The 25155-nt window shown below is 43.5% G+C and overlaps 1 protein-coding gene across 1 annotated transcript in view; it reads left to right on the forward strand.

The window, feature by feature from the left end:
• Window positions 1-25155, forward strand: part of LOC106552739 (astrotactin-2) — a gene marked incomplete at its 5' end in the record, with an annotated part of 151987 nt that overhangs the window by 61315 nt on the left and 65517 nt on the right. Inside the window, 3 exon segments of the mRNA XM_087707614.1 lie at window positions 1765-1849; window positions 3311-3385; window positions 6337-6474. Coding sequence (XP_087563740.1) covers window positions 1765-1849; window positions 3311-3385; window positions 6337-6474 — 298 coding nt within the window.

Genomic DNA, 25155 nt, shown 5'->3' on the forward strand with positions numbered 1-25155 from the left:
GTTTGCAGTCAACGTTACCGGAGAAGAAGCTTCGCCATATTAAGTTAACAACTCTTAATGCCTTTTTGGCAATGCTGTTGCAGTGAGCTCTTGGGCTTAGAACATTTGAGATGAGTACTCCTTGACAGAGTGAGGGTCGTCTACAAAGTCATTTCCGTCCAAATTTGGGGATTGATCTTATCTTAAAATGACAGATGCCTAGCCACGTCGCTAGAATCCGGAGAAAAGAATAGACGTTCACTAGAGTAGAGAAAAGACATATAATCAAAATAGTTGATAGGATTGAAGTAACAAAACAAAGAATAGAAACATAGATCAAGTCCTAAGAACTCATCAATTAACGTCTAAAGTTCTAGGACCAGACAAACTGGACTACCAGCCAAGTAGTAAGATATTAAGCTATTTGGGGTGGAGGAAACTGCATTAACCTGAAGGGAGGAGGTATCAAAATGAACATCTGGGATTCAAAGAGATAACCTCCCCCAACACAGCTGTGCTTAAAACTCTCCTTTTGTCAATGAAAGGTGTCTGCCAGAGGAAAAAAAACGGGAAGAAAAATCAACACTGGCTTCCAAAGTTTCCTGGGTGAACAAATCCAATTAATCTTTTATTATTTCTCTCTCTTTTTCTTCTTCTTCTTCTACATGGCTTGCTTGGGGATATGTATTTTCCTTTGCAAAGCAAGGGATCAATCTGAAAAGCAGCCGGGCAAGTTCTCCGCAAAGAAGAAAGAGGGAATGAGAAATGAGGAAGGGAAGGGCAAGATAGCTTTCGACTGCATTTTTTTAATGAGTGGCAGGGGTCATCTATTTCCCTTTTCTTCATTAAAAACAGGGTGTGCTCCCACCCATAGATTTGCTTTTAAATATGCAGGTGTTTCAAAAAGGTGCATGTTTCAAAAAGGCAACTGGAATTTGGGTTTTTTTTTCCCCTTGAAGGCATTTCGCTTCTCCAAGAAGCTTCTTCAGTTCCGACTATACAGAACAACGGAGTGGGAAGGGACCTTGGAGATCTTCTAGTCCAACCCCTTAACAGATTTAATAGAGTTGGAAGGGACATTGGAGGTCTTCTAGTACAGTGTTTTTCAACCTTTTTTGTGCAAAGGCACACTTTTTCATGAAAAAAATCACGAGGCACACCACCATTAGAAAATGTTAAAAAAATTTAACTCTGTGCCTATATTGACTATATATAAAGTAATTCTCCCACGGCACACCTTACACTATGTCATGGCACACTAGTGTGCCGCGGCACAGTGGTTGAAAAACACTGTTCTAGTACAACCCCTTAACATATTAACAGACTAACAGAGTTGGAGGGGACCTTGGAGATCTTCTAGTCCAACCCCTTAACAGATTTAACAGAGTTGGAAGAGACCTTGGAGGTCATCTAGTACAACCCCTTAACATATTAACAGACTAACAGAGTCCAACCCCTTAACATATTAATAGAGTTGGAAGGGACCTTGTAGGTCATCTAGTCCAACCTCCTACCCAGGCAGGAGACCCAACACCATTTCTTCCAGTCTCCAAGGTCCCTTCCAACTCTGTTATTCTATTCTATTCTATTCTATTCTATTCTATTCTATTCTAACTGTTGTTAAGTTGGGGACTACCTGTGCTTTGGCTATGTCACATGTGCAAATTAACAACAACAAATTGGGGAGGGGGCTGGGTGGTCGTCGTACGTCGAGGGTTACCTGTACAACTGTGGATGGCAAAGGTAAGGCGGGGTTGAACATTGGAGCTCTGCTCTTGTTTCCAGGTGAGTGCAGCTGCCACGAAGGATATGCCCCCGATCCTGTGCATCGACACCTTTGTATCCGTAACACCTGGGAACACAGCGAAGGGTGAGCATGACAGGGTGTTGTGGGGCAGGGCGGCAACCTCCAGGGAAAATTGGCAAGGAAGGAAGGAAGGAAGGAAGGAAGGAAGGAAGGAAGGAAGGAAGGAAGGAAGGAAGGAAGGAAGGAAGGAAGGAAGGACGGTATTAAAGCAGCATCTTTTTCCATGGGGACCAGAATTTTCGGAAGAATTGCATGTTCAACCAGGTGCACAATCTGTTCCCCAAATTCTGCTTCAAAGGGGGTTTGTTTGCTTACCTATCTCTCCCCCCGTTAACATTTTTTATGGAGTTCTTACAAAGTGGCATAAAACCCAAAATACAAAGTAAATAGAAAAGGAGTGGGGAGGGAAAGAGAAGTGAGGAAGGATAAGCAAAAAAAAGCAGCATTGACTTCTGACTCTCTCTATTACAGTAAAATAAGGCAAATTGCAGCTTTTTTTGCTTTTTCCTATATAATATATGAGGGACGCAGTGGCTCAGTGGCTAAGACGCTCAGCTTGTTGATCAGAAAGGTCGGCAGTTCGGCAGTTCGAATCCCTACCGCCGCCTAACAGAATGAGCTCCCGTGACTTGTCCCAGCTTTTTCCAACCTAGCAGTTCAAAAGCACGTAAAAATGAAAGTAGAAAAATAGGAACCACCTTTGGTGGGAAGGGAACAGCGTTCCGTGCGCCTTCGGCGTTGAGTCATGCCGGCCATGTGACCACAGAGACGTCTTCGGACAGCGCTGGCTCTTTGGCTTTGAAACGGAGATGAGCACCACCCCCTAGAGTCGGGAACGACTAGCACATAAAGGGGAACCTTTACCTTTGGGTGCTTTCGCAATGGTGTGAGTACACCTCTCATTGCTCCCTTGAAATCTCTTCTCCTGAAGGAGATTTCTGTATGAATAATGCATTAAGTGTGTGTTTATTAAAGATTGGCTTCTGGGGTAAAGAAATTACGTGATGGGGCCCCTGCCTCAAAGCTACTAGGCAAAGTTTTCAAGCCAGGAATCTTAGTTTCAATCCTACGGGCGCTCCAGCTTGTCAACCAAGGACCTATTGGAATGCCTCCTCCGACAATCGCTCTGATTTACATGGCCCGATGCTCAATTCTGAAGTCTCAAGAAACCATTAAGCAATAAACAGCGTCCAGCACGCCTGACTTTAGAATCGTTACTTCAATATCATCTTAATATATCAATCAATCCACGAGAGCCACGAGGCTGGAGCAGGACGATAAATATAATTAAATATAGATAAGCTGCCAATGCATTAGAATGCCATAAATAACTAGCATAATTACGGGAAAAGAAAAGAAACGAAAGGATAATAAGCTGTTTGGGCCAAAGATGAGAAAATGATACGGCGTTTGAGTAATGTTGTTATTAAAAAGGAAATGGATTTGCTTCTAGCTGCTCCTGTTTCTAAATTCCAACCCCTTCCGTGTATAATAATGACTGTTTTCTTGCTTTGTTTTCGCCAGCCCCTGGCCGTACACAACTTTGGAAAGAGGTTATGATTTGGTGACAGGAGAACAAGCTCCAGAGAAAATTCTTAGGTGAGTCATGCAATCGGTTTGGTTGAAGTTTTGCCATCAATCTCTCCTTTCTTGGGTTTTTTTTTGGGGGGGAGGGGACAGTTCAATTTTAGAGGTCATTGTGGAGTCCTTGGTGAGTGGTGAGGTGGCCTAGAGGTGGAACTCAATCAGGAGGTTGTCAGTTCGATCCTAGGTGGAGGCAGATATTTCTCTCTCTCTCTGGGCACAATGAGAATATATCTGCTGCACAAAACTCTGCACTGGTGACAGGAAGGGCGTCTGGACAGTAAATAGCCAGCTCCATTCAGTTGCCCAGACTTCACCCTGCAAGGAATTATGGAGTCATTAAAAGATGACGATGATGATTGTGGAGTCCTGGGTGCTCCCTGAGCTTGGTGGTTTTCTTGCAGACATTTGCTGAAGTTGTTATTCTGAGCCTAAAATTTCCGTTGTGAAGCGAGATCATTGTTCAGTGATCTCTTCCCCTCCAGCACATATGGACATGCTGTTCTAACAATTCATTTACTTTACTTTATTGTCATTGTACGTTTATACACAGTTTACACATACAACGAAATTCACATAACACCCAGAGACCGGGCCCAACGCACATAACAATCCCCAAACACACCACCCACCCACCCACCCAAAAAATTCCCCGCTCCTAAACCACCCAAGCATCCACACAACAGACCAAGTAATGCTGTCCAATAGCTCACTGATGGTGGCCCTTTAGTTCATTGTTGAGTGCAATGATAGCTCTGGGATAAAAGCTGTTCAGAGGATGTGTGGTCCGAGTTTTCATTCTTCTGTATCTTCTGCCAGAAGGCAACAGTCTAAAAAGATGGTAAGCAGGATGGGAAGAGTCTCTGAGAACGTTGTGCAACTTTCTCAAACATCTAGATGTGAAGATGTCCTCCAGGGCTGGTAGCTGGAGCCCAGTGATATTCTGGGCAGTTTGAATGATTCTCCGGAGAGCTTTTTTTATCCGCTGCAGAGATGCTCCCGTACCATGCAAGAATGCCGTATGTCAGGACACTCTCAATGGTGCTGCGATCGTAGGACAGAAGTAGATACTGAGATAGATTTATCTTCTTGAGCATTCTCAGGAAGTGCAGCCTCTTCTGTGCCTTCTTCACAAGCATGTTAGCATTCATGGTCCATGAGAGGTCCTCCGAGATATAAATGCCCAGAAATTTAAAACTACCAACCTTCTCCCCTTCCCCGCCATTTATGTACAATGGTAAATGTACATCTGTCTTCTTCCTGAAGAGCAAGGACACAGTGTTCCAACGATTCATTGTGTGGGCATGCTGGTTTTTCAACCACTTCTGATTATCTCAAGCAAACTAAACTGTCTTCAATATAGATGGTTGCGTCAAGATAAGATGTGACTTAACTCTGTGCCAAAATCCAAGGGTTTCTTTTTTATTTTGAGAAACTTTTTTATTGTTTTAATTAAACAAGAAAAAGAAGAAAAATCATCTTTCGTTACATCTTGTTGAAAGCGTATCGATTGGTTACAAATATATTCCGGGCGTTTCTTCCACAGTCCTTACATATGCTTCATTCAAATCAGGTTGTACATTTTAAGTCAAGAAGAAAAAAAAAGTTATGTATTTTACAATCCCTGTACCATAATTCTCATTTAGTTACCATTGTTTAAACATGTTTTTATCTAGTATCATTTATATTAGAAGACACAACCACCTACTGGCATTCATTTGCAATTTCAATAGATCTCCAATAACATTGCAGCTTTATAACATATTCTAAAATTAATTCAGTTAAGTAAGATATCTTAAGCATTCCCCCCCCACCCCGTAACACACCTGTATGTATCATTAGATATTGTCCATTAACATTTCATTGTTATTATTGTAGTTAACTAAAGATTATTTACTGAATATCTCACCTCTCCTATCCAGGCCCACACAATATTATAACTTTATAGCCATCTTTAAACAATGATTTATTAATAAGATTTATAGGACTTTTGCCTCAATCCCAAATTAGTTAAATATGTGCTAAGAAAATAAACATTAGGCATCTAAGACAGTCTAAGAGATATTAACATTTCTACTTGACAATCACCCAAAATATACATTTTCAAGGGTTTCTTGTTTTCACTTCTGGCTAGTCATGTTATTGGTCCATAATTTTCAGCAGAGTCTAAATATCTAAAAGCTGTTAAAATGATATTCATTAGTATCTCTTCCATAATTTGGCCACCAATAACCAAAAAACCCAACAAGAATTAGACAATATTTCAAACCATTACCTTTGATGCAACCTCAAATAATGCTATTGGTCCATACTTTTCAGCACCATCTAAATATATAAGCTGTTAAAATGAGAGTCTTTGATATCGCTATCTGTAATTTGGCCACTATTGACCAAAGACAAAAATTAAACAATATTTCAAAGCCTTTACTTTTGAAAGAACCTCATCTTTGCTACAGCATGTGGTGGCTCAGTGACTAAGATGCTGAGCTTGTCAATCAGAAGTTTGGCAGTTCGGCGGTTTGAATCCCTAGCACCGCATAACAGAGTGAGGTCCCATGACTTCTCCCAGCTTCTGCCAACCTAGCAGTTCGCAAGCACATAAAAAATGCAAGTAGAAAAATAGGAACCATCTTTGGTGGGAAGGGAACAGCGTTCCATGAGCCTTCAGCATTGAATCATGCTGGCCACATGACCACGGAGACGTCTTTGGGCAGCGCTGGCTCTTCGGCTTTGAAACGAAGATGAGCACCGCCCCCTAGAGTCAGGGACGACTAGCACATATGTGCAAGGGGAACCTTTAAACTTTACATCTTTGCTACATGATAGTTTCCAGCAACGTCACCAGGAATTCACAGTTTGAGATTCTGTGCTGAGTCTTGGAATCAGAAAGTCCAAAGTTGTCAAATTGGCATTGTTGTTGTTGTTTTTTTTTTGTCTTCTGCTCTCATGTATCTTCATTTTTGAAGGTCTACCTACAGCCTGGGCCAAGGCCTTTGGCTTCCCGTGAGTAAAAGTTTTGTGCTTCCTCCGGTGGAGCTTTCCATCAATCCGTTGGCCAGCTGCAAGACGGACGTCCTCGTGACAGAAGATCCAGCAGACGTCAGGTGAGAAGCTTCTTATTCAACTCATGGTATTGGAAAGGTCTCGGCCCTGTGGTCAGTCTCCCAGCTCAGTACTGAACGGGGTGCTTGAACTGTTAAGTTTCTCTGGCTGCATGGGAAACTGACCAGGTTTATTGGCTAAGCCCTTTCGGTGTTCTTTTGCAGCCGTGCGAATGTTCACTCAATTAGGACAGCGATCCCCAATTGGTGGTCCGTGAGAAAATTTTGGTGGTTCGCAGAAAAATGATTTGCATTTTTTATACTGAATTAAATCAGGGGTCCTCAAACTACGACCCCTGGGATGGATACGTGCAATGAACGCTTATGTCGCTGCAGAGAATCTCCCCCTTTGGGGTCTTTTTGTGCAGGTTGGAGGGGGGCAGAAATTCGGACTTGGGGTCTGCTTCAGCCTCCTGGTGGGGGGCTTTGGGCGAAGGCTGGAGGGAAGAGCCGCTGGTGGTGAAGAGCCGGAAGGCCTTGTTCCAGTGGGACTGCATCATGGCCTGGAACTGGCTGGTCATCTCAGCCCACTGAGCCTCCAGGGACCAGCACCTGGCCTTGCATTCCCGCAGGTCTTCCCTCTGCTTGGAAAGCCCATGCTCCTAGTCCTCAGTGAGGTGCTTCTGCTGAGCCTCCTTCTCGGTCAGATCCAACTGAGCTGTTTTGCCAATTATTTCTAATGGTGGCTGCTTAGCTCCAGCAGCTGCTTCCTGTTGGGGCCCTAAGGAGCCCGGGTGGGCAGCAGAGGAGTGGCTGGGAGAAGAGGGGCGAATAGAGGCCAGCAAGATGCCCCTCAATATGTATGACAACAAGTTGGTCACACCCATCATCGTATAACCACCTAGCCTCACCCACTCATCCGGTCATTAGGCAGATCATGTAAAGCAGTTTTCAGACTCTGTAAACCGCTTAGAGAGGGCTTTAAAGCACTTTGAAGCAGTATATAAGTCTAAGGGCTATTGCTATCAGTCTAAGTCTCTATCATCTATCTATCTATCTATCTATCTATCTATCTATCTATCTATCTATCTATCTATCTATCTATCTATCTATCTATCTACCTATCTATCTATCTATCTATCTATCTATCTATCTATCTATCTATCTATCATCTATCTATCTTCTCTCTCATCTGTCTGTCTGTCTATCTATCTGTCTATCTATCTATCTATCTATCTATCTATCTATCTATCTATCTATCTATCTATCTATCTATCTATCTATCTACCTATCTTCTCTCTCATCTATCTATCTAGCTAGCTATCTTCTCTATCTGTCTATCTATCTATCTGTCTGTCTGTCTATCCATCCATCCATCCATCTTTTCCTCTATCTATCTATCTATCTATCTATCTATCTATCTATCTATCTATCTATCTATCTATCATCTACCTACCTACCTACCTACCTACCTACCTACCTATCTATCATCTACTTCTATCTATCTATCTATCTATCTATCTATCTATCTATCTATCTATCTATCTATCTCTACTCACTTATTTATCTATCTATAATCTATTTATCTCTCTATCTCTCTGTCTATCTCTATCACATGACCACCTTGCCACGCCCACCCAGCTGGTCATTAGGCCGATCCTATTAGTGCTCCACGGGATTTAAAATTATGAATTTAGTAGTCCCTGAGGTCTGAAAGGTCGGTGGCCCCTGAACTAGAAATCTCTTTAGCTGCTCTGGAAACATGTGGAAGGTTTAGGAATCTCAGGAAATAATTTAGATTTTCTACTTTAGACTGAGTTCAACTTTCTTTATTCCATAATGCACGTAAGTGTTAATTTCCATAACCAAAAACTAGACATGATCCATCAAAGGGATAACTGACAAATTGTCATGAGTGAAGACATAGTTTCTTCCCAAAAACGTTCTCCAAATAATGGAAAAAACATCACCTTCTCTAGAACATCCCAATTTTAGAAGGCATGAGCTGGAGATCCAGATACAGTCAGCTGAGAATGCTTAACGGAACCTCTCTGTGACATGCAGCAAGTGTTGAATTATTCAGAATTTAATAAATGTAGGAATAAATATTTGATGTGAAATTATGGATGCTTCTACAAATATCTCAGGAATGAAAGACTGATCCAATGTTAGCATTAGAACTTGGGCTACTTTTCCTGGCACAGCATTTTCTTCTTCTTCTTCTTCTTCTTCTTCTTCTTCTTCTTCTTCTTCTTCTTCTTCTTCTTCTTCTTCTTCTTCTTCTTCTTTTTCTTCTTCCGCCTCCTTCTCTTCCTCCTCTTCCTCCTCCTCCTCTTCCTCCTCCTGCTCCTTCTCTTCCTCTCCCTCCTCCTCCTTCTCTTCCTCCTCCTCCTCTTCCTCTCCTTCCTCCTCCTTCTCTTCTTCTTCCTCCTCCTCCTCTTCTTCCTCTTCTTCCTCCTCCTCTTCTTCCTCCTCCTTCTCCTCCTCCTCTTCTTCCTCCTGCTCCTTCTCTTCCTCTCCTTCCTCTCTTCCTTCTCTTCCTCCTCCTCCTCTTCCTCTCCTTCCTCTCTTCCTTCTCTTCTTCCTCCTCCTCTTCCTCTCCTCCTCCTTCTCTTCTTCTTCCTCCTCCTCCTCTTCCTCTTCTTCTTCCTCCTCCTCCTCCTCCTATTGTGTGTGTCTCTCTGTGTGTATTTTAAAGAATTCAAGAAAGGATTCTCATAATTAATTTCAAAATCTTCTCTCCAATCCATTTGGACCCTTAGTTCATTTGTAATTTTCCCAAATCAACATTCTAATCACTCCACTTTTTTTTAAAAAAAGGCCTTAAGTTTATATTTAAAACTTCTTTCGCTAACAATAGAAGGAAACTCACCCAGTGCTGTTCAAAAATTTGTCAGTGCAAAAGTTCTTCATAGCTGAAAAATAGTGACCAAAGGATTTCTGAAAAAGGAAGTTTGTGGGGGTCCTTGGTGCTCTCTGAGTTGTTTTCCTGCGGATGCTTAATTAAACTAGGTAACATCATCAGTGCTAGAAGGGAGTGAAATTTGTGGTGAGGAGGAGGAGGAAGAGGAAGAAGTCATCCTTGATGCTCTCTGAGCTTGGTTGTTTTTTTGCAAACATTTCATTACCAAACTAGATAACGTCATCAGTGCTAGAAGGGGATGGGGTTTGGGAGGAGGAGGAGGATTGTGAGGTCCTTGGTGCTCTCTGAGCTTGGTTGTTTTTTTGCAGACATTTCATTACCAAACTAGATAACATCATCAGTGCTAGAAGGGAGAGGTGTTTGCAGGGAGGAGGAGGAGGATTGTAGGGGTCCTTGGTGCTTTCTGAGCTGGGTTGTTTTCTTGCAGATGTTTCATTACCAAACTAGGCAACATCATTAGTGCTAGGTTAGAAAAGGAAGTCTCTGAACAAAGAGCCATCAGCCATGATTTGAACAGGATGGCTATTACTTCGTCTAAGCTTTCTTGTAATCACCTCACAAGAAATGATTGTCTGGAGCACTTGTGGGCAATCTCAAGTCCTTTCCTTGGTTGGAGAGGAATTACAAAGAGCCAGTATGTTCTCCAGCTCTTCATTCTTCCCAGCTCTTCATTCTGCTTTTAGCAGAGCTGTCTTCTGTTCGCCATTTCTCCCCTAGAACTCCTGATAAATAATAAGCCCCCCGCTGTTCATTGAGGCAGAGACTATAAAAGACACAAAAGGAAGGAGGAGAAGGGGAAAAAAGAATGGATACAGCAGAAATAGGGGAGAAATGTATCGCTTTAGCATTTCGGTAGTTATTTCTTCCTCCAGCCAAGGCTGCCGAGGTGGCATCTTTTGAAAGAAAGGCTGATAAATTAATATTTTAGAAAAAGCGTACGCACAGCAAAAAAAAAATATAAAGGGCAAGAAAATGAGGAGAAGATGTTAAGTAAAATACAGGGCAAGGTTTAGCAGATTGAACATTTATTTATGGAGATAGCAGCCAGAATGGGTGGTGGTCGGCCTCATCTCAAATGGCTTTGAAATAAGTGAAAGGAACATGTTAGAAGAGAGATTCTAAGAATAGAATATAGAATAGAATAGAATAGAATAGAATAGAATAGAATAGAATAGAATAGAATAGAATAGAATAGAATAGAATAGAATAGAATAGAATAGAATAGAATAAGGATTGGACTAGACAACTAGAATGGAATGGAATGGAATAGAACAGAATAGAGAATGTAGAATAAAATAGAACAGAACAGAATAGAGAATGTAGAATACAATAGAATAGAATCGAGAATGTAGAATAGAATTGAGAAGAATAGAATAGAATAGAGAATAAAATCGAGAATGTAGAATAGAACAGAATAGAATAGAATAGAGAATGTAGAACAGAATAGAAAATGTAGAATAGAATAGAGAAGAATAGAATAAAATAGAGAATGTAGAATAGAATAGAATAGAATAGAGAATGTAGAACAGAATAGAGAATGTAGAATAGAATAGAGAAGAATAGAATAGAGAATGTAGAATAGAATAGAGAATGTAGAATAGAATAGAGAAGAATAGAATAGAGAATGTAGAATAGAATAGAATAGAATAGAATGGAGAATGTAGAACAGAATAGAGAATGTAGAATAGAACAGAGAATGTAGAATAGAATAGAATAGAATAGAATGGAGAATGTAGAATAGAGTAGAAAAAGGATAGAATTCAGAATAGAATAACAGAGTTGGAAGGGACCTTGGAGGTCTTCTAGTCCAGCCCCCTTCTTAGGCAGGAAACCGTACACCACTTCAGACAAATGGACATTGTGTAAAGCTGAATTCAGAAGCAGTTCCTTCTTCTGCCTCATTCTGGAGGCTCAAAATAACTTTTCCAGCGTTGAACAGTCAACATTGGAGAATCTTTGGCCATCCTCTTCATTGTTTAACAATTCTTCTTTGAGCCTCGGGGTTCTTCTTCCCACCCTCCCCTGTTTTATGAACTAGATCATTTTCTTTCTGAGTCAGGACACCTCAACTTTCAGGGCAGGCTTGTTCTTTCACATGTGATGTTCTAATGGCCATCTTCTAATTTCTTTCTTTTTAAAAAATAATAGTAATAATAATAGCTTGACTGGAAGTCTCTTTGTGTTCTCCAGACCTTTGATTAGCCCGACACCTTTGCCCGGAGGGTCATTCTTTCCCTAGAGTTTAATGGAGGAAGATTGCTAAGCAACTTCTACCGAAGACACTTTTATAAGCTCTCCAAGGAAGAGGTCACGCCACGGCCTTCATATCTTAATGAAGACATTTGGAGGAGAGCTTTGATGTTCACTCAGGGGGCAGCTGAGACGAACAAGGATCTGCTTTTAGTACCACTCCAGGCACAAATTCCTCCCACACCCATTGTTGAAGCTGGAAGCTATTGGCCAAGTTGTTTCATTTTTATTTTATTTTTAAAGGCGGGCCTTGGTTCAGTGTGTTCTCGGATGTGCTAACAAGGAGCGTTGGGGTTAGCTCTCCATGAATTCGCAGAGCAAAATGATTTTGGTTAGGATGGGGCACGCCTTTTAAGCCGGCCTTATGTAATCTTCTGGCAACATACATGGGAAAATCCCATTGGGGAAAATTCCACTTAGGGTTAGGGTTAGCGCTCCATGAATGTGCAGAGCAAAACGGACATCGCCATTGGATTCGGAGCCTGTCAGTATGGTTAAGATGGGGCACGCCTTTTGAGCCGGCCTTACGTAGAACTATTTAGAAGAAATTCAAGGCAGCAAATTATCTAAGGAGAGGGGCCTGAAGGAGCACAGAAACGGTTCAAGGAGAAACAGAAAAGCATTTTTCTCCTTTTTTCTCCTCCTTTCTCATATTTCTGCTTGGTTGTGTGAACCCTTTTCTTCATTCCTTTTATCTGGGTTTGGGGAGGGGATACACATGGAGCCCAGAGGGAATGCTAGCTCTAATTTGATAAATGAGAACTGGCTTTCTTTCAAAGGGGAAGATAAATTTGCTGAATTTTTTCTGAGGTTGGATGCTTTTATCAAAAGACCAAAAGAGGGCAAAACTGTTCGATGTTATCTTCTTTCCTTCCTTTTTTCCTTCCATCTTTTCTTCCTTCCTTCCTCAATCCCTTCCACCCTCCTTCCTTTCCTTCCATCCTCCCTCCATTCTTTTCTCATTCTCATCCAATCTTTCTCCCTCCCATCCGATCTTCCTTCCTTCCTTCCATCCATTCATCCTCCCTCTTTCCCTTCCTCATTCCCATCCCATTTCCTTCCACCCATCCACCCATCTTTCCTTCCTCAACCGCTCCCTCCTTCTTTCCCATCTGATCCATCCTCCCTCTTTCCCTTCCTCACTCCAATCCCATTTCCTTCCTTCCTTCCATCCATCCATTCATCCTTCCTTCCTCAATCCCTCCCTCCCATACGATCTTCCTTCTATCCATCCATCCTTCCTTCCTTCCTTCCTTCCTCCCTTCCTTTCTTCTCACCATTTTTGCCATCAGTTGCAGAGAGAGAGAGAGAGAGAGAGAGAGAGAGAGAGAGAGAGAGAGAGAGAGAGAGAGAGAGAGAGAGAGAGAGAGGAGAGAGAGAGAGAAGACATGAGCACTGGTGAAATAAGAGTTGTTTGGGTAACTTTGGAAGAGAAATAGAGAAAGTTGGCCTAGGGCATGTCAGCATCCTTGACTTGGCCTCCTGAGATGAAGAACCATGGAAGAAAGATAGAAGTCAATATGGCTCAGAGGTGACTTGCAGCCGATGACCTGTCAACCTTCTGGAGACAAATCACCTTTGTTGACCTTCATCATTTCCTCAGCCTGACAGTTGGATGTACATTTTGCCTCCTCCAGAGGTTCACTTGAACTCCAGCTGATGCCTGTCAATTCTTTCTATAGCCAAGGGACTTGGCTTGCTTATTCCATTGTGCTGCTACAACCAGCCTCTCGTTTTAAGGCCAATCATCTTGCCAAATATTTTCCTGAGGGCTGACACAGACAATTCCTCCCCCCTCCAAAAAAAATGGACAGAGCAAAATAGAACGGCTGGTTGCCAGCTGCAAGCAGAACTTCTCCTGTTTTCATAGCTCCCCAGTCGTGACCTTGTTGGTCATTTTGCTCTGTTGAGCCCTGCAGCCCTTCACATATACAATGACAGAGCAATCACCTCGGATGCAGCTCCTGAATATGAGGTGCACACAGAACAGGGTTGGAAGGGACCTTATAGATCATCTAGTCCAACCCCCCCCCCCCAAAGCAGGAGACCCTACACCATACCCAACAGATGGCAGTCTTCTTCAAAGCCTCCAGTGATGAAAATCCCACAACTTCCGAAGGCAACTTCTGTTCCATTGCTTGATTGTTCTCATGGTCAGAAAATTCCTCCTTATTTCTAGGTTGAATCTCTCCTTGGTCAATTTCCATCCATTATTCATTGTCTGGCCTTCAGGTGCTTTGGACAAAAGCTTCATCCCCTCCTCTCTGTGGCAGCCCCTCAAATATTGGAACACTACTATCCTGTCTCCCTTGGTCCTTCTCTTCACTAGACTGGCCATGCCCAGTTCCTGCAACCGTTCTTCATATGTTTTAGTCTCCAGTCCCTTAATCATCCTAGTTGCTCTTCTCTGCACTCTTTTTAGAGTCTCAATATCCTTTACAGATTAACAGAGTTGGAAGGGACCTTGTAGGCCATCTAGACCAGTCCACTCTCTTCTTCTTTTTTTTTAAAGTAATCTTTATTAGTTTCCAGTCTCTTCTTGAAAGCCTAAAGTGATGAAGTTCCCACAACCTCTGAAGGCAACTTCTGTCCCACTGGTGGATTGTTCTCATGGTCAAAAAAAAATTCTCCTTATTTCTAGATTAAATCTCTCCTTGATCAGTTTCCATCCATTATTCTTCGTCTGGCCTTTGGGTACCTTGGAAACTAGCTTGACCCTCTCCTCTCTATGGCAGCCCCTCAAGTATTGGAAGGCTGCTATCATGTCTCCCCTGGTCCTTCTCTTCCCTAGACTAGCCAGGCCCAGTTCCTGCAACCGTTCATTGTATGTTTTAGCCTTCAGTCCCCTAATCATCTTGGTTGTTCTTCTCTGCACTCTTTCTAGTGTCTCAACCTCCTTTTTATAGTGTGGTGACCAAAACTGTATACAGTATTCTAGGTGTGGCCTTACTGAGGCTTTATAGAGTGGTATGAATGACATCTGGCTCAGATAAGCACAAATGAAGTAAGAGCATTTAGGAATAATAGCAATAGCAATAGCAGTAGACTTATATACCGCTTCATAGGCCTTTCAGGCCTCTCTAAGCGGTTTACAGAGAGTCAGCATATTGCCCCCAACAATCTGGGTCCTCATTTTACCCACCTCGGAAGGATGGCAGGCTGAGTCAACCCTGAGCCGGTGAGATTTGAACCGCTGGACTGCTGATCTAGCAGTAGCCTGCAGTGCTGCATTTAACCACTGCGCCACCTTGGCTCTTGGAAATTGCACAGTGCTTTTGCTTCCATGAATTAGATATTCAAAGTGGTAGAAGCCTACTCTTCTGGGTTGATATCAATTTCATCTGTAGGCATGGATCCACCTGCCCCAACCTGGTGACTCCCATGTTCGTTGGGACTAGAACTCCTAGAACTGTTGACCCATGTGTCCGTGCAGTGGTGGGGTTCAAATAATTTAACAACCGGTTCTCTGCCCTGGGTAGGCGTGGCTCAATGGTCATGTGACTGGGTGAGCATGGCCAACTCACTCAGGTCGATGGGCGCATCTTCGCCTTAGCTGTGACAATGTAATAAGGGTTAACCAGGGAGACAATTTCTGTAAGCAGGGCAACAAAGATGAGGCTAGAAACAACACCAGAATGTTTCCTTCCTGCCTTCCTTACAGGATTAGCCCTGTAAAGTGGGGGGAAAACAAAAGGAGATTTCTTCCAACAACTGGTTCTCTGAAGTCCTTATATATTCCAAATAAAAACTAGAGTGGGACAAATATTGGGCAATGCTTGGTTGAAATTTGGCCCAGGACAGTTGGCTCACCTTTTAAAGAGTGAGGGTGAAGGAGGGAAGATGCTATTCCTCGAAATTCTGTCCCTCTTTCTTTCAGCAACACAGCAGTTGGATAATAGCCCCCCGTTTACGTCCATCGGTAATAAAAATTAGTAAGGTTTGCTTGTCTTCTACCAGCTGACAGATGGCAGACTCCAAGTACTTTAGCAATAAAAGGAAACAAATCACTCGATAGGCATGTTTTGATAGGTAATGGTAGCAAAATTACAGTATCCTGAGACTTAACTTTTTATATGCCTAGTGCAGCTGCAACATCTGGAGTGTGGATTAGTACAGCAGAGACGGGCAACGTTGGAAGGATGAGCTCGCTCTCTCTACCTCTCCCTCCCTCCCTCTCCCCTCTCTCTCCCTGTCTCTCTCCCCTTTCTCTCCCCATCTCTCTCCCTCTCTCCCTCTCCCGCCCTCTCTCTGTCTCTTTCTCTCCAGCTCTCTCTTTTCCCCGTCTCTCCCCATTTCTCTCTCTTCCATCTCTCTCTCTCCCCCGTCTCTCTCTCTCCCATCTCTCTCACCCCCATCTCTCTCTCTCTCTCTCTCTCTCTCTCTCTCTCTCTCTCTCTCTCTCTCTCTCTCTCTCTCTCTCTCTCTCTCTCTTTCTCATAAAAGTTGAGTTGAGTTGAGTTGGCTGGGCAGGGCTGGGCTGGGTTGCTGCAATGGTCTGCTTTTTCTCTGGACTTCTGTCAGGCCTGCAGCCATCTTTTCTTTTGGATCTTCGGCCTGGCACACTTTCTATTATTCTACTATGCATTTTCTATTGTGGGAAAATGGGAGGGGGGGATTGTATGGAGTTAGATGATATGTAGCCATAGCAACATTCTTTCTAGAAAGCCAAGGTCATCCTTGGTCTTTGCACCTCTGCACCTGAGCGGAACTGGATGGGTGGAAGCTGCCAGTGTGGCAGTGGAAGGTTGGACCATCTGAAAGCTTCCCAGTTTTCCCCACCCAGTTGAAATGGGCTTGTGGGTGTGGGGGGGGGGCAAGATCTTGGACTTTCAACTGGGTGGGGAAAACCGGGAAGCTTTCAGATTCAGGTTTTCCCAGATGTGCCAACATGGCTCTTTTCATAAATTGGAACTTTGAGCAATGCTTTGCCTCGGACTCTGATTCAATTTTGGATGCTATTTGGAACCCTGACAACTTGGTTATAATGTGGCTTTGGGTGTTTAATTGTGGCTCCAGTGTATGCTGGTCTGTGACCATAATATAATAAACATTTGATTTTACTTGACTTGCTGCAATGATTTGCACTCTCTCTGGTTTTCTTCTGTTCCCCTCACTCTCATTACAAGAGGAGAAGGAACTATTTTTTTTTTCAGATTGGGAAATAGCAGCGGTGACATCAAGTTAGATAAAAGGAGATTATATGTTTGATATAGTTTGCAGCCTCTTTCGCTTCTCCTGCTCCCCTTCTCTTCATTCCCAGATACAAGCACTAGACACGGATAAAGAAACCGAAATAATGGGAACAGAAAGTTATTTCTTTACTGTCAAATCATTTGAGCCTCTTTGAAAGAAAATATAACAGGGAGAAGGAAAAAAAAACCCAGCACGGCATTAATTGAATATTTCTAATGTAACTCTAGCTTTGAAGGAGCACTTTTATCTTGCCATTGTCTCAGCCTAGATCCTACAAGACAATAGATCTGTTAGTACTTTGCAGACAAAGGAATTGAAGGACATTTAAAGCTTTCCTTTGGCGCACGGCGTTTGGGAAATCTAGAATCCGAAGAAAGTACATTCGTGATTTGTGTTCCCCCTTGACCTGCTTAGCTGGAGTCCCACGTCAAAATTTGTGGCTGTGTTTGCACAGCGTGTGGAGTTGGGTTACCTGTTGACTTGTGGCTTCGTTTGTGTCTTAAGCATAGTATGTTCTATCAGGTGTATTGATGGTCCCGGGGTATTTTAAGGAACATGACAAATGAGATGTTGCAGGGACTGATTTAAACATTTGTCTAAACACAGCCATTGAGAAGATGGATTAGAAGCACGGATAAAGCCATCACATCTCTGCCTTTTTCTTTCTTTCCTTCTTTCTTTCTCCCTTTTGATGGGATTAAAGCTTGATTTAAATCCATGCCAAGGTCTTCTGTGCAAATGAGAATTTGCTGACCTGGGGTTTTTTTTCCTCTTAATTGCTTTGGGCTCTCCCCATGGAGCAAGAGACTGAGAGCACAGTGAATTAATTTGAGGGAGATTGTAGCCACAGGAATTAAAGGGTAATTCTTAGAAATTAATGACAAATCTCTTCGTGGATATATTGATCCCTTAAACATATTATTTGTTCAAGCAGAAAAGGGCTGCCTGCTGATTTTTGAGGGCTGTCCCCACGTCTTCCCATAGAGGCAATAGAGAGATTAGGCAATCGTTTGTCTGAAATGGCATAAGGTTTCTTGCCTGAGCAGGGGTTTGGGCTAGAAGGCCTCTAAGGTCCCTTCCAATTCTGTCATTCTGTTATGCTGAGCAGGAGGTTGGACTCTTATCCAGGGACGTGCCGTCAGGGGAGGCAGGAGAGGCAGAGCCTCACCACTGTCATCATGAAAAGAAAAAGAAATGTAAAAGGAAAAAGGCAAGAGCGGAGGTCAGGCTGAGCTAGTTGCTGCCAGAGTCACCGTGGATGACTCTGCTTAGTGCTTAACTGTTTAAAAAAGCCTCTAAAAAAGCGCCCTCTACAGGAGGAGGCAGGAGAACGACATGCCTCATCTAGTCTGACTTTAGGCGTTTTATGATCACACGAGCAGAGTTAAGCAAGGGTTAAAAGCCGAAAAATTCCTGACGTAGGTGAGGCATGTCGTTCTCCTGTGGGGGAGGGAGAAGAAAAAGAATGAAGGAAACTTTTTCGCAAAGGAGAAAAACAAATGCTGTCGCTTTAAATCGGAACTGAGCATGCCTGGCTGTGGAATTCCACAAGTCTAAAAATTTTTGAAACCCACCACTGTGTCAGTGCCTCACCAGTCATAAACCTCACCGCACATCACTGCTGTTATCCTATAATCGCAGATAAAGTAATCAGAGGAATGGTGCACCTTCAGAAGTGGTGGATGCTTCATCGCAGGAGAATTTTAAGAAGAGATTGGGTAATCAATGGTCTGAAATGGTGTAGGCTTTCCTGCCTGAGCAGGGGGTTGGACTAGAAGACCTCCAAGGTCTTTCCCAGCCCTGTTCTCTCTTGAATATTTTCTCAAGGACATACAGTTCATCCCTTCTACTTGGTTGCCAGAACTGACTTCTTTATTACATCCCCCATCACTCCCTGGGGATTTCTTAAAGCAGAGAGCTGCCGATTGCTAATCTGTTTTTCTTACCTTCTCCTTCCCACATAAATCTAATGTACCACTTTACAGCATGGGTAAAGCCCAACTTCAAAGCTGGCCCGTCTCCAGTTATGTTGGAGATTTCCCCCTCTTTGGAGACTTCTTTTTCCACCCACAGGAAGATTGCTGAAAGCAAAACAAATTAAGCGGAGCCCAGGCTCTCCAAATTGCGGCACTGACAATCATCATCATTATTGTAATTGCAAGTGTGTGGAGCACTCTACATCCAGTGCATTTCACCCCCCCCCCCCACACACACACCAATTTTCATTTATTGGTCTTCTTAAATTTCATGCACTTCACCCAATAATATCAATGTAATAAACTAATGTGGGTAAATGAAGAGCGTTCCTCTCTTTTATGCCCACTAATTGGGGCAAAGGAGAGAGTTGCTGACTCTAGGAACTGGCCACCTTTCTAGATTACCTGGAAATTACAATCGATCTATGAATTAGCGGCTTTTATAACTGCAGCACATAACTCACTTTGCAAACCATCTGTTAGCCAGGATAAAGTTCAGGAATTGTGTTGTGGCCTGCCAATGGAGCTGGCAGCAGATTCGGACAGTGAGGAGGTTGGGGAGGAACATGGGCCAGTCCTGGAGTCTGGGGAAGGCTCAGATGAGGGCTCTGTGTCGGAGGCAGAGAGTTTGCAGGAGACCATTAGTTCACTTCATTGGTTCATGACTCTCTGAGGCTCCTTGCCAAGTTCTGCAGATATCGTCCTGGCAGCTCTCCAAGCCAGATAAGGTCTGTGACTGTAAATCCTCCCTTGAAAGACTTTGCTAGATGTGAATGAGCAGAATTCACAGTCAATTGATAAAAGGGGTGTTTGTCGGGACCAGGAGTTTGCTTCATGGTCTTGGGAAGCCTCGGTCAGAACAAACTGGATCAATTTGATGTCCTTATTTTTGTGGAGGACGTGATAGCAAGCCCTACTCAGGTGACAGAAACCAAAGCATTGATTTTATGTATTTATTTAAGAGCAGTGATGGCGCAAGTGGTTAGAATGCAGTACTGCAAGCTACTTCTGCTGACTGCCGTCTGCCTGCAGTTCGGCAGTTCGATCCTTACAGTCTCAAAGTTAACTCAGCCATCCATCTTTCCAAGATGGGTCAAATGAGGACCCAGATTGTTGGGGGCCAGAGGCTGACTCTGTAAACTGCTTAGAGTGGGCTGTAAATCACTGTGAAATGGTATACAAGTCTTAAGTGTTATTGCTATTGCTTCTTTCCCTCCCTCCCTCCCTCCCTTTCTTCTTTCTCTCCCTCCTTTTCTTCTTTCTCTCCCTCCCTTTTCTCCCTCCATCCTTCCTTCCTTGCCATGCTAGCACAATGGTTAGAATGCAGTATTGCAGGCAAACTCTGCCAACTGCCAGCAGTTCGATCCTGACTGGCTCAAGGGTGAATCAGCCTTCCATCCTTCTGAGGTTGGTAAAATGACGACCCAGATTGTTGGGGGCAAGAGGCTGACTCTGTAAACCGCTTAGAGAGGGCTGGGAAGCACTGTGAAGTGATATGTAACTCTAAGCGCTATTGCTAAGTGCTATTTAGCATATGGCAAAAATGTTAAAAAGCACAATTACTTTCTCAAGGAGCAAATACGAAACTACTTACCCTAGTTACAAATTCAAAGGGAGACTACATAATCAATGCATGTCAGAGTTGCATACAGAGAGTCTCTGGATATGCGCGCAGAGGGCACTCTCCCCATAGTATGTTGCACTGCCTGCCTTCGAGCATCACAACTACACTCCAAAGAGGAGAGCTTTTCCCATTTAAGGAGGAGACCAGCGTACCTGTCTCCCAAAAGTGTATAGGAATCTCATCCTCGGGTATCTCAAGGACCACAACACAGAGTCAATAAATCCTTCCACAATGGCAGCCAATTGGTCCTTGTGATCTGCTGGCTTAAAAACATGTCACTACGAAGAGACATAGTGAGCCTGCATCTGAAGGACGTGGTGGTTCAGTGGCTAAGACGCTGAGCTTGTCGATCAGAAAGGTCGGCAGTTCGAATCCCCAGTGCCCACATAACAGAGTGACCTCCCGTGACTCGTCCCAGCTTCTGCAGTTCGAAAGCAGGTAAAAAAATGCAAGTAGAAAAATAAGAACCACCTTTGGTGGGAAGGTCACAGCGCTCCATGCACCTTCGGCATTGAGTCATGCCGGCCACATGGTCACGGAGACGTGTTTGGACAGTGCTGGCTCTTCGGCTTTGAAACAACTTTAGGGGTCAGTGCTCATCTCCGTTTCAAAGCCGAAGAGCCAGTGCTGTCCGAAGACGTCTCCATGACCATGTGGCCGGCATGACTAAACACCGAAGATGCATGGAGCGCTGTGACCTTCCCACCAAAGGTGGTCCCTATTTTTCTACTTGCATTTTTTATGTGCTTTCGAACTGCTAGGTTGGCAGAAGCTGGGACAAGTCATGGGAGCTAACTCTGTTACGCGGCACTCAGGAATCGAACCGCTGAACTGCCGACCTTTCGGATCAACAATCTCAGCGTCTTAGCCCCTGAGCTACCTTGTCTGTATCAAAGAGGGCTCCATTTATATTCTGGGAATCACTGTACAGATTGACTGTCCCATTAGCAGGCGTTGGAAGAAATCCTGACAATAATGAACAAGTCAACTGTCTTATTTGCTGGCCTATCAGAGAAGTATTCAATCAAAAATGTAATTTCCCCCACGCTCCCATTTAGCATGGAGAGAATATTCCTTCAAAGTTTTAAATGGACTAATTAAGGGGGAAGAAATACAGGGAGGGAAAATTATTAACAGTATAGCTTTAATAGGAAATTATTGAAGCGTATTAATAATGCAATAACCATTTTTCTAACAGCTGTCTGTTAGTTTGCAGGCCGGGGGTAATTAAATTAGCCACAAAAAGGTTATTCAAATTGGGTAACTGGGTTAAAACAAGGAGACTTCTAAAGATTGTGGACTGGGCTGTGACAAAGGACACCGTGTCCAATATTTTACCGGCAAAAAAAAAAAAAAGATGAAAAATATCTCAGAAAATGGTGATGCCAGGAAAATTACATGGATTTGATTATGCAACAAAAAATAAAGGGGAATGTTTGTGGCTCAGGGTTGAAATGAATTGTTCTTGATATACTCTTTGCTTGGTTTCTTGCTTTCAGATGTTTCATGGCCCAACTAGGTAACATCATCAGTGCTAGAAGGGAGTGGAGTTTGCAGAGGAGAGGAGGAGGGAGAAAGAAGAGGAGGAGGAGGAGGAGGAGGAAGAGAAGGGAGAAGAGAAGGAGGAAGAGGAAGAAGAAGAGTGTAGGATCCTTGGTACTCTCTGCACTTGGTTTCTTGCTTGCGGATGTTTTGTGACCCAACTAAGTAACATCATCAATTCTAGAAGGAAGTGGGCTTTGTGGAGGAGAGGAGGAGGGAGAAAGAAGAGAAGGAGGAGGAAGAGAAGGAGGAAGAGAAGGTGGAGGAAGAGGAAGAGGAGGAGGAGTATAGGGTCCTTGGTGCTCTCTGCGCTTGGTGATTTCCTTGCAGATATTTATGGCCCAACTAGGTAACATCATCAGTGCTAGAAGGGAGTGGAGTTTGTGGAGGAGAGGAGAAGGGAGAGGCAATAAGCCTGAAATAAATTGCATTTTGGACTCTGCTTCTGCTTCTCAGGCTCTTGCCTTTCTCTCTGTGAAGAGCTACCTGACCTCTTGATCCTTCTTGAAGTTGCCATGCTGGGCGCATCAATTCATTTTTTCCTTCTGTGCATCTGTTGCCAAGGCATCAAACTTAACACTGGAAAGGATGTTTGAACCTCCCTTTGGGTCCTCAGTTAAGTGGGTAAGAATGAATCCTGTTGCTCGTACTGAAGCATCCAGGGAATTTGACAGATTAACAGATGAAGCTCCCATAACTTTTGAAGGCAACTCCTGTTCCATTGGTTGATTGTTCTCAGAGTCAGAACGTTACTCCTTATTTCTAGGTTGAATCAATCAATTAGAATAGAGCTGGAAGGGACCTTGTAGGTCATCTAGTCCAACCCCCTGCCCAAACAGGAGACACCTACACCATTCCTGACAGGTGACGGTTCAGTCCCTTCTTGAAAGCTTCTAGTGATGAAGCTTCCGAAGGCAACTTCTGTTCCATGGGTTGATTCTTCTCACTTTCAGAAAGTTCCTCCTTGTTTCTAGGTTGAATCTCTCCTTGGTCAGTTTCCATTCATTCTTCCTTGTCTGGCCTTCGGGTGCTTAGGAAAATAGCTTGACCCCTTCCTCTCTGTGGCAGCCCCTCAAATATTGGCATGCTGCTATCCTGTCCCCCTTTGTCCTTCTCTTCCCTAGACTAGCCAGGCCCAGTTCCGGCAACCGTTCATCTTATGTTTGAGTCTCCAGTCCCCTCATCATCCTGATTGCTCTTCTCTACACTATTTCTAGAGTCTCAACATCTTTTTTTTTATAGTGTGACCAAAACTGGATGCAGGATTCTAGCTGTGGCCTCACTAGGACTTTATAGAATGGAATTAGTTGATCTTGATTGTATCGCTCTGTTCATGCAACTTAGGATTGTGTTGGCTTGTTTTTATCTGGTTGTCCACTAAGGCTCCAAGATCCCTCTCACTGCTACAGTCACTGCTATTGTTTCAAGAATTGTTGCAAGATGTATGGGAACCCATTTTCTATTTTTTTTAAAAAAAAAATTAGCTTCCTCTTGCTAGTGAGAAAGAGCTTCTTGGTTAGGTTGAAGCAGGAAGCGCTTACAGCAGAGGTGGCATTGGGCCGGTTCATCCTGGTTCAGACAGAGTGGTAGTGACGGTGGCAGGAGGCTCTGCCCACCCACCCAAGCATCATCACAGATGCTCTGTATATGCGCACAAGGTCCTCTGCATGCGCAAAAGCACTGCGCACGAGCAAAGCAAGCAGGCACACACACATGCTCCCAGTTCCGAATTAATAGCGAAGATTAGAGCATTCCATGCCTGGTTTACTGAGAATATTTCTGCCTTGAAGTCTTTAGCTGCTGTTGGGGAGAATTAAGATCCCAACTGGTTAGTGTCTCCTCGTCGGCTAAGTCCATTCCCACTTGCGTAATTATCGTGCTCCAGCTAGACTTACACCCTGTTTTAATGGGTCTCCCTCTTTGTGATGGCGAAACTTGGCTTTAGGCTATGAATTTTAAAAAAGCAGAGGAGAGGATGCGGCTTCTAGGTTAAAGATGGAGGCTGCTGTGTTGAGTAGGGGAAACTCTTAGCGCTGGAGGGAGCTTAATGCCAAAGCTGTTAAACTTTATGGGGTGTGGGAGTGTAGATAGAATGAACAAAACAGTAGAGTTGAAAGGGAACCTGTAGGTCATCTGACAGTGAGGACAATCAAGCCATGGAACAGGAATTGCCTTTAGAAGTTGTGGGAGATTCATCTCTTGAGGCCCCCTTCCAGTTTTACTCTTGACTGATTGATTGATTCAATCTAGAAATAAGGAGAAATTTCCTGACGGTGAGAACAATCAACCCATGGGACAGAAGTTGTGGGAGCTTCATCCCTGGAAGCTCTCAAGAAGAGACTGGACTGCCATCTGTCAGAAATGGTGCAGGGTCTCCTGCTTGGGCAGGAGGTTGGACTAGATGACCTTCAAGGTCCCTTCCAACTCTGTTCATCTAAAAATAAACCCATACATGACACCCTTTTCTCGTGTATTCTTCCGTGCTCTGTCACTCCTGTCGCTTCATCAATCTGCAAGGCAGCTGTGAGGATTGCCCAGAAGATTCAGAGCCATTCAGATTAGACTACAAATTAACAAAGTTGGAAGGGACCTTGTAGGTCATCTAGTCCAAACCTCCCACCCGCCGAAGCAGGAGACCCCATACCATTCCTAACAGATGACAGTTCAGTCTCTTCTTGAAAGCTTCCACAACTTCCGATGCCAACTTCTGTCCCATGGGTTGATTGTGCTCACTGTCAGAAAATTCCTCCTTATTTCCAGGTTGAATCTCTCCTGGGTCAGTTTCCATCCATTATTCCTTGTCTTGGCCTTCGGGTGCTTTGGAAAATAGCTTGACGCCCCTCCTTTCTGTGGCAGCCCCTCAAATATTGGAAGAATATTCATCAATATTCATGACTGGGAGAGACATGGGAACAAGGTCTGCCAATGAATAGACATAGAAATTAAGTCAGCCAATGAGAGCTTAAACAGATCTGAGTTTGTGCAGAGAATTGAAACAGAAACTTAAGCCGTCTGCTGCTCTAAGAAGTAAACTAGCAGTCTATCTGGGCTTGTCTGCTGAAATGAAGCTAATTGCTTGTGTTTGCCTGTAACTCTCCGGCCTTGTGTTTACTTGGAAGAACCACCTGTTGGTATTGTACATTTATTCATCTATTCCTATGTATATAAAGAAGTTAAGGAATCCTGCTGCATCAGTTATCTGTGGGTGCTTTCTGGATTTGAATTTATGCAACAAA

This window comes from Thamnophis sirtalis, unplaced genomic scaffold (assembly GCF_051295495.1).
Source record: "Thamnophis sirtalis isolate CommonGarterSnake01/CBP01778 unplaced genomic scaffold, rThaSir2_p1.2 scaffold_2, whole genome shotgun sequence".
Lineage (NCBI taxonomy): Eukaryota > Metazoa > Chordata > Lepidosauria > Squamata > Natricidae > Thamnophis > Thamnophis sirtalis.